Source organism: Strix uralensis, chromosome 2, assembly GCF_047716275.1.
Source record: "Strix uralensis isolate ZFMK-TIS-50842 chromosome 2, bStrUra1, whole genome shotgun sequence".
In the NCBI taxonomy this organism is placed as follows: domain Eukaryota; kingdom Metazoa; phylum Chordata; class Aves; order Strigiformes; family Strigidae; genus Strix; species Strix uralensis.
In genome coordinates this window covers 137,109,477-137,118,850 of record NC_133973.1, presented here as the reverse complement: position 1 = coordinate 137,118,850, position 9,374 = coordinate 137,109,477, and the positions used below count along the sequence as shown (strand labels likewise).

General features: G+C 59.2%; 1 protein-coding gene across 2 annotated transcripts; it reads right to left on the bottom strand.

Annotated features, from left to right (window-relative positions):
- Nucleotides 1-1,274: 1,274 nt before the first annotated feature.
- Nucleotides 1,275-8,426, bottom strand: PLEKHB1 (pleckstrin homology domain containing B1). 2 transcript variants are annotated; one of them, XM_074860550.1, is made up of 7 exons: nt 8,331-8,426; nt 7,008-7,067; nt 6,411-6,563; nt 5,452-5,554; nt 4,564-4,603; nt 3,096-3,201; nt 1,275-2,724 (listed from the first exon to the last, which is right to left on the bottom strand). In XM_074860550.1, the coding sequence occupies exons 2-7, from the start codon at nt 7,042-7,044 to the stop codon at nt 2,588-2,590; spliced, it is 576 nt and encodes a 191-aa protein (XP_074716651.1). In that variant the 5' UTR covers nt 7,045-7,067; nt 8,331-8,426; the 3' UTR covers nt 1,275-2,587. The 2 variants fall into 2 exon arrangements, with proteins under 2 accessions (XP_074716651.1, XP_074716652.1); XM_074860551.1 differs by having other exon boundaries at nt 7,008-7,070; nt 8,331-8,385.
- Nucleotides 8,427-9,374: the final 948 nt, after the last annotated feature.

Sequence of the window (9,374 nt, the reverse complement as noted above, 5' to 3'; positions counted from 1 at the left end):
TTCTTGGGCCTTCAGGGACAACTTTGGGTGGAGGTGACGCTGGGAAACAGGCCGGAAAGCGGGACAGCAGCTCCCCCACCCCCCCCCCCCCCGCCTTAGGGCCAAGCGTGGATCCAGGAGGGAGCGGGGCCAAGCGCTGCTCAGCCTCCGCGCAGCTCCTTTCCCATCTGACGTGCAGCGGAGCAGCAGTCGTGGGTTTGTCGTTTCATTTTGCTGTCTCCCCCCCTCGATTCTTCCCCCTCCCCGCTCCCCGCAGCAGGAATAACCGCGGGGGTCTGGGGCTCGGCGGGCGGAGGAGCGCGGGGAGGTGCAGAGGTGAGCGTGGTGGCTGTGGGACCTGGGCTGGGATGAAGGAGAAGGCAGAAGGGGGTGAGGGTGCAGGGTGGGGTGCGGGGCTGGATCTTTCTCCTCTTCACCCCGTAAAAGCCGCAGTGATGGGGGGGCTGTGAGGCAAAGCCTGGCTTGGAAAATGCTGAAATTTTTCTAAAAGCAGGGGGCAGGCCAAGCTCGCCTTCGGTGATTTGCAGATTAAATCCAGTGATGCTTTTAAGCCTGAGGCTTAAAACGGGGCTGGTGAGGCCCTTTGCTGCACTGGGCCCTTCCCGAAGGGAGACGCTCATCCCACAGGGACAGTTTGGGGTGCAAAGGAATGAGCTGGGATCATTTGGGAGGCAGAGGAAGGAGCCACGATAATCTGGGGGGCAAAGAAAGGAGCCAGGATAATTTGGGGTGCAAAGAAAGGACCTGGGATCATTTGGGGGTAAAGGAGGAATCTGGGACAATTTGGGGGGGCAGAGGAAGGAGCCGGGACAATTTGGGGGGGCAGAGGAGGGAGCGGGGACAATTTGGGGGGGCAGAGGAGGGAGCGGGGACAATTTGGGGGGGCAGAGGAGGGAGCCGCTCTGCTGACACATGATCGTGGTCCTTCCGCGGGGCGCTGGAGCCGTGTCGGGGATTTCTGGGACAGCTTCTTCCCCTCCTGCGTCTCCTGGGGGCTGTGGTGCCGCCTTCGGAGGCCGCGAGCGGGGACCCGCGGGTGCCGGGTGCTGCTCGAGGGCTCGAGCCCCGTTTTTGAGGTGGTTTTGAGCTTTGCAGTAGCTCCTCCCTTGAGCTGCCCTGGGTGTTCCCAGCTGAAAAAGGGGCGAGGAAAAGGGGTGCAGGGGGAGGCGGTGACACCCACACGCGGCTCCCGCGGGGGACCCAAACCCCCCCAACTGGAGATTGGCGAGGATGAGCCGCCCCCTCCTCATCCTCACTCACCCACAGGCCGGGTCTTATTTGTCGCTGCCTTTATTAGACTGCAGAGAGCTTTTCTTTTTTTTTCCACTCTTTTTTTTTTTTTTCCTCCAAAAATCGATGCGGTTGATGGGAGCGGGTGTGCAGCAGCAGCGAGGCAGGGGAGGATGAGGATGGTGTTTCGGGACATCCCGATCCCCCGTCGGGTGCGGGGACAAACCGATCCGGGGTTTTCACAGCAAGAGCGGGGGCACTGGGGTCACTTTTCATCTAGCTGTGGGTTTTGGTTGTAATTCTTAAATTTGATTAATATTGGTGGCGGGATAAATCGTGCCTCGGAGGGCAACACGCGGCCGTTTCCCTCTCTGCCTGCACCAAAACACAAGCTGCCGCTTCTCCTCTGGCCTCGGGGGCACCCAAAGGGACCATTTTCCCCCTCCTCAATCCCAAATTCCTGCTTCCAGGATCCCGGCTTGGCTGCCAGGATGGGCCCCTGATCCCCAAAATGATTTCACACACACCGCCCCTCTCCTCCCAAAAAATAATCAGGGTGAAACTCCAGACGCTGCGTGGGCCTCCCGCGGTGACTCTCGCTTGGTTGGGGAAGCTGGGATATTCCCAGGGCGCTTTCCAACCCAATTCCCCGGGGTTTAGCCCCAATTCCCAGGGGGTTTCCCACTAGTTCTCCAGCTGGGCCAGGCCCAGGGGACCGGTGCGAGGCTGGAAGGGGGTGGAAATCCTGCAAAGGGTTTTTTTTTTATCCCCCTTAATCTTGAGTCTAACCCATCTCTTGACCACCCCTGGGGTTGCCTCTCATGTCAGCACCCGCTCTGGGGCTGGAGCCTCTCCCCAAAAAGCCCCCAAAAAGCAGCTGCGCTGCTTTTTTTTTTTTTTTTCCCAGCCAGGTTTGCAAAAAAATTCAGCCACCTCCCCCCAGAATAATCCCCCCTCGTTCCAAAAAACAAGTATTTCTACAAACAGCTCCCGGCAGAGATGTGGGGTGGGGAACTGACCCAGGTTTTGGGGCTGGGGCGCTGCACCCTCCCCTCTGCCGCCAGCCCCGGTGGCTCCCCGAGCCCTTCGCAGGTGGGAATGGGGCACAGTGGGGTTTTGGGGGTCCCTGAAGCACAGGGGGGGTTATTTAATGCAAAAGCCAGGGCTGGGAGGAGGATATGGGGTGGGGTTGGGGCTGGATCTGTCCCCAGGGGGCTGAGCAGGTTGGTTTTGGGGCGCTGAGGGTGGGTACCAAGCCAGGACTGAGTTAAACCAAGCTGGGGAGGCAAAGGGGGTCATGTTGGGGGGCTGTGACCTGGTTTTGGGGGGTCACCTCCTGCAGGAAGGGGGGGAGCTGTTAAAACCAGCACGGCATCCACATGAAGGAGCCCAGGGCAGCGCCGGTGGCGGCCCCTGCCAGCAGCCCCAAGGCCATCTGGTCCCCCGAGACGCGGTAGGGATCCTCACGCACGATGACGTGGGTCACCCCGGGAGCTGCAAGGGAAAAAAAAGGGGAGTGAGCTGGGGGTTGGGGGGCGAAGGGACACCCCCCCGATGCCAATGGAGGGGCATTGCTTCCCCCAAGGGGGTGCTGCTGGAGCAGGATGGGAGGGGACCCCCATTTTTGTGGTTGGCACCACGGCTGCCGAACGTGCGGAGGTGCGATGAGTTTACCAGGTCTCAGCCCAGCGGCTCCCAGAGCCAGGTTATCGATCCCCAAACTGGGATCTGTGTGCCAAGGAGAGGGGGGACCTGCGACTCCCCCATCCTCACCATGGCTGAATTAAGCTGGTAATAAGGCAAAGCGTGAAACGAACGTTGGGGAGGGGTGAATCAGGATGCGGCTGTCGGACGGGGCCACCCACCTCCGTACTGGTGGCCGTAATGGCCGGAGCTGATGTAGGCGGTCTGGTGGGAGTCGAGGGGCACCGTCTGGTAGTAGTCGTCGTCGTAGGGGTCGTAGACGTGCACCTGGGGGCAGTGGGAGCATGGTGTGAGGCTGGGGGCCAGAGCGGGGCCCCACAGGGTGTGCTGGGGCTGTGCCTCAGTTTCCCTGATGCCCAACGGGGGGGCTGAGTCGCTGGGGTTACCCTGTGCTGCTGAAGGGGGGACCTGGAGTCTCCCAAATACCGGGGGCAGCCTTTGCTCAAGCACCAGAATCACCTCCCTGTGCTCGGGTCACTGGAACTGTGGCCCCCATCACCTTGTGTCTGCCTGTATTCCCCTTAACTGTGTGTGTCCCCATTCCCTGTCACTTGGCCCCTGCACCTTAAATTCTGTTCCTGTCACCTTAACTGTGTCCCCATAACCCTGTGTCCCATCATCTTAACTCTGCCCCATTCCCCTTAACTGTGTCCCTGTCACCTTAACTGTCCCCTTAACCCTGTGTCCCTCGTCACCTTGACTCTGCCCCCATCTGCATGTCCCATCACCTTAACTCTGCCCCCATTCCCCTTCACTTGGCCCCTGTCACCTTACCTCTGCCTGCATTCCCCTTATCTGTGTCCCCGTTCCCCTTTACTTGGCCCCCGTCACCTTAACTTTGTCCGCTGTTACCTTAACTGTGTCCCCAAGACCCTGTGTCCCCAAGACCCTGTGTCCCCGTCACCTTAACTCTGACCCATCACCCTGTGTCCCATCACCTTGACTCTGCCCCATTCCCCTTAACGCTGTGTCCCCTTAACGCTGTGTCCCCTGTCACCTTCACTCTGCCCCCATTCGCCTTCACTCTGCCCTGTCACCTTGAATTCTGTCCCCATCACCTTAACTGTGTCCTTTCACCTTATTTCTGCCTGCATTCCCCTTCACTTGGCGCCTGTCACCTTAAATTCTGTTCCTGTCACCTTAACTGTGTCCCCTGTCACCTTAACTGTCCCCATAACCCTGTATCCCTGTCACCATGTCCTTCCACCTTAATGGTGTCCCCCGTCACCTTAATGGTGTCCCCCGTCACCTTAATGGTGTCCTCATAACCCTGTCCCCCCCGTCACCTTAATGGTGTCCTCATAACCCTGTCCCCCCCGTCACCTTAATGGTGTCCTCATAACCCTGTCCCCCCCGTCACCTTAACTGTGTCCCCATTCCCCTGAACTGTCCCTCCTGTCCCCAGAACTGTGTCCCCATCCCCCTGCTTGTCACCTGAACTCTGCCCCCACCACCCTGGACCACTGAACGGGGGGCCACCCTCGCCTGGCCCCAGGGGCTTTACTCCGTGCCCTGAGGCTGCCGATGGGTGCAGGGGTTAGGGTGGGGGGGGGCACCCCAAGCTCAGCATTGGCCCCAGGGAGGGGGTGGGGCTGGGGTTGGTCCCTCTTTTGAGGAACAACTCCTCACCGGGGTGGATTTCGCCTCCAGCACCGCCATCTTCCAAGCACTGCAAACAAAGAGAGAGGGACCCAGGTTTGGGGGGTGTTGGGGGGCGTGGGATCCCCCTCCCTCCCCTCCTGGTGACCTGGATGTGGCCACAGGGCTGGCACTAATCTTTAATTCCCCGCTAGCCAGCGCTGGGATGGGGCCAGGAGGTACCCAAGGCCACGGGGATGGGCACGGGGCTAACGGCTCTCCCTGGAAATGGCCTCGGCTCAAAGAAGGGCAGGCAGGAAAATCACAGCTAAATTGGGGGGAAAAGTGGGTAACGGATGAATTTCCATTCAACTGGGGTCAAGCTCAGTTGATCAAACTCAGCTTGGCCACGGCTGAACTTCTCCCTCATCTTAGTTCAGCTGAAGGTTTCCCTTTTATAATTTTTAAAAAATTTTTATTAAAACCCCCCAATTTTTATAAAATTATTTATTTCTATAAAAATTAGAAGGGGAACAGTGCTAAAAGTGGGTGTTTCCTTCTGCTGGGCGTGGCCTTAAGCCAATAAGGATTTGCTTTCACACTGTTTATCACCAAATACTGATGAAAACCCTTCCCCAGCGATCCTTGGTCAGGCCAGGAGATGATTTCTCATCCAGGAGGGACTCCTGCCCCATGGGAGACTGACTGCTTAAAAATAGCAGTTTTTGCCTCTGAATTATTCATTGGGACCTCCAAATTTCTGCCTGTGCCTATCACCCTGCGAGCAGACACGGGCATTAGAGAAAACAGGGGCTGGGGGGTGGGTTTAGCCATGGATGGGGTGTGGTGGGAGCGGGGTGTGGCCGAGGCTCTTTCCAGGCTCGGATAATTGGGATGAAAAAGGGATTTTGGTGTGGCCACGGCGGGATTTCAGCTTACATGGCGTCATCCTCGCTCTCGGCGCACAGCGTTGTCTTCGAGCCGTCCCGCAGCACGATGGTCAGCAGGCAGTCGCGGCTCTGCCCCTCGGGCGGCTGCACATCTGGAAAGGGAAGGGGCAGGATCTGGCCACCGCAAAAAAGATGCCCCAGAGACCCTCCCCATCCACCCCCGGAGAGGGTCGGGCTCCAAATTAGCCCCCCCGCCATGTGCTGCTAACGAATGCAGCCATTAAAAACCTGCTGGGACACTGTGCTTGTGATCTGGGTTTAATTTTGGCTCTGTCTTGCAAGGTACAATTGGGATCTCAAAGGTTAAAAGCCAACGCGAGCAAAGAGCAGGCGAGCAGAAACTTCCACCCCCACGGCAGAAAGAAAATAGAAGGCCAGAAAATTGCCAAAAATTCGTTTTGAAGTTGCCAGATTGCAACAGGCACCCAAATTTTGTCAAAGCCCAAGACGCTCGCCAGTGGGGTTGGGTTATGAGCAAGAAAATCTTAAATCCACGAGGTTTGGGCATCTTCCCCCATTCCCGGAGCTCGGCGGGACCCTCAGCTGAGGATAATTTGGGATCGTGCTCCCATCGCGGCTTGGCCGCTGCTGCTCGCAGCCCAAGAAAGACGCTTTGTGCGGCAGCCGTGGGCTGCCGGGGCCGAGCCGAGCTGCTGTTTTGTTCTCCTTGTTTGTGCGAGACGACGAGGGATGAGTCAGGGCCGTGGGATTGTGTTTTGAACAAGCACAAACCAGGAGGAGAGTTTTTTCTTCTCCGGGGAAAAACAACGGAAGAGAAGATGCAACGTGCATCCATCGGGGACGGCCTGGCGCTGGCTGGGAGCTAGAAAGGGGTGAATTAGGCAGCCTGGGTTATTTTTGGGGTGTCCTAACACATCATTTAAAAGGGAGAGCCCTGCAGGGGACGGGGTTGGGGACACAGGGGGTGGGGATGGAGGATTCGCTCACCTCTGCACTCACGGCCGGTCCTCACGTCCCGGCAGCTGTATTTGACGTGGATCCGGCCGTCCATGTCGCGCTGCGTCTCGTCGTGGTAGTAAACCAAGCTCCCGTCCAGGTAGAGGACGAACCAGTTTCTCTTCCAGCGGCGCAAGATGGAGCCTGACGGGATGAGAAAGAGGTGAAGGACCCCAGTGAGCCTGGCAGGATCCACCCTGTGTCCTCACCATCCTGCTGGATTCGCAGCCGGATCCCCGCGGCTGCATCCCGCAGCGCTCCCAGGCCTGGCCTGAGCAGCCCCGCATGACACCAGGTGGCTTTAAATTTAAAAAGGTTGCCAAAAAAAAGCCATCAGGGCATCGATCCAGCCCCGGACATGGAGCCACACGTCTGTTTTTATGGCAGACGGCCCCTCACTCCTCTTACATAAATCCGTGAGCGGCTGAGCCGCGATTTCCTCGCTGTCATGGATTAACTGTCCAGATTGGGGCCTGTTCCCCCTCCCCGTGCCTCCTCCCGCCATCCCGTAGCCAAAACCTCCCTGGGTTTGTGGTTTTTTTGGGGGGAGGGGGCTCCCAACCTGGAAAGCTCAAGGGTCGCACTTACTCTGCCGCCAAAGCCAACCGCTCTTCACCAGCGCCATGGTTGCGGGAGGGTTTTCCGAACCTGCTGGCACGGGAAAAATAATGGGGTTAAAATAGCAGCTCCCGGCTCGCCTGTGGCTCTTCCCCTGGTTCCCACCTCCCCACAGCTCCAGAGCGAAGTGGGATGGGTCTTCCCCCTTGTCCCTCTTTCTTTTTTTTTTTTTTTGTGGAGGGATGAGCTGAGCGTGTGGGTTAATCAGGGTTAGACAGATGTGGGATTTCGTCATCTGGGAAACATCGAGGAGGCAGGGAGGAGGAACTCCGGCCACCTTCTTTTCTTTAATCCCGTTGGGATTTAGGGATTAGCAGCCCGTGGAGGTAAGTGGACAAATCCGGGCCACGGATCAAAACAGGCACTGACCCCCCGCCCGCGGCCCCAGTAACTTTCCACCGCAAACACCCGCCACGCTTGTTTGTTTTCCCTGCCTGGATGGGAAATGTGTCCTGAATAAGACCATGAAGTCATTGCTCCTCAGGTCCCCAGGCAGAGCCAACCCCCCAGGGCCAGGCAGGAGCAGTTCCCAGCACCCCGATAATGGGGGCTCAGCACCCCAGGATGGCCCCCAGGCTGGGTGCCCTCCTGGGCTGGGGGCACACTGAGGCCCAGACCCTCCCCCCCAGCACCTTGGTACCTGTGTTACCCAGTGCCCAAATCCCCGGGAGTCCACAGCCCTGGCACCCACGTTGCCCCGGTACCCACGTTGCCCCAGCACCCACATTGCTCCGGTACCCACGTTGCCCCGATGCCCACATCCCCCTGGTACCTGCATTCCCCCTGACACCCTCATCCCCCAGAAATCACAGCCCCTGGGTACCTACATCCCCTGGCACCCTCCCCCTCCTGTACTCGCGCCCCCCAGGTGCCACCATCCCTCCGTACCCGCACCCCCATGGCACCCTCATCCCCCTGTTTGTGCAGCCCCCCGGTACCCACATCTGGTGCCCTCATCCTCCCATACCCCCCTCTCCTGGTACCCGCAGCCCCTCGCATCTTTTTCCCCCTGGACCCACGTTTTGGGGCACCCCGTTCCTACATCCCTCTGGTACCCAAGTTCTACAGTACTGGCACCCCTTGGTACCCCCAATCCCCCAGTACCCACATCCCCAGTACTGTCATCCCCTGGTACCCACATCCCCGCTTCCCCCCATCCCCAGCACCCCCATCCCCTCTCCCGCAACCCCCCCGGTCTCCCCTCTCCTCCCACCACCCCGGAGTCCACACCCCCCCTCCCCCCCCCCCCCCCCCCCCCCCGCCCCCCCCGGGGTCCCCCCGCACATCCCTCACCGGGAGGAGGCGGCGCGGCTGGTCCCCGCTGCGGGCAGCGCTGCGCTCCGCTCCCGCTGCCCGGCCCTGCCCGCCCGCACGGCCCGCCGGGAGCTGTAGTCCGGTATCGGCAGGGGCGGGCAGGAGCAGGCAGGGCCGGGGCGGTGGGCTCGGCTGGGTAGAAGCATCCTAAGATGCCGGTCAGAGGAGTAAATATCGCTTTTTAGCAATTTACCCCCAAAAAAGCAGATGCCGGGAGCCGTGACCCACCATGGAATCGGGATCCAGCAGCTCCACGCCGCCCTTTCTCCCCAGGGCCCCCCTTTTCCTCTGGAGATGGAGCAGCCGCACCGCCAGGAGAAACTGGGCAATCGAGGGGGTCCTGAGGGGGACTACGGGACCATAAACGACCCACGCGCTGCTGGCAGCGGTGGGGGTGCCCTTGGGAGGGTTTGGCCCAAAATGGAGCCCCGAAGCCATGTCCGGGGCAGCGAGGGGCTGCCTGGGGGTCTCCTGCCCCACACAGAGGTGGGGACTGGAGCTGGACACGGGGAGATGAGACATTTGGGGGATGCAGGACCCTCCTCTGGTGCTGGGAATGGGTCCAAGGAGGTGTTTAATAACAGCGAGATCTTGTCGGAGCAAGCACCAGGGACACAGCACTGGCAGGAACGTAAATCAGGAACAAACCCAAATTTTAAGCACTTAAGTGCTCAGCTGAATTGAATTTTTGAGCGGAATGAATTATCCTCTGGGTTAAAATTAAGGTCTGACCTGGCTCCTGCTGGAGTTAAGAGCAAAACTATCATTGGCTCTGGAGACAGACGGGCTCGAGTTGCATGTGCTCAAAGGCTGCAGGGTTGGAAACGCTTCTGGAGTTGTGGCTGGACATTACTGGAATCCTTTGCCCTGCTTGGGACATCCAAGGCTTTGCAAACCTGTTGGGGCAAAAAAAAAAAGAGGAGGTTAGGAGCGGAGGAGGGCCCGGGGTTCATCCCTGCGCCTGGCTGACAGAGACACGGCCCCCGGGGCAGATTTGGAAATTGCAGACTGGGGAACTGAGGG

Bases quoted from the DNA above. Each gene is read 5' to 3' on its own strand.
- PLEKHB1 (XM_074860550.1), bottom strand. From the start codon at position 7,044: ATGGCGCTGGTGAAGAGCGGTTGGCTTTGGCGGCAGA. The intron at 3,202-4,563 runs GTGAGGAGTTGT...CACTGCCCCCAG, and splicing joins TGGAGGCGAAATCCACCCCG to GTGCACGTCTACGACCCCTA. The intron at 2,725-3,095 runs GTGGGTGGCCCC...TTTCCCTTGCAG, and splicing joins TTACGGCCACCAGTACGGAG to CTCCCGGGGTGACCCACGTC.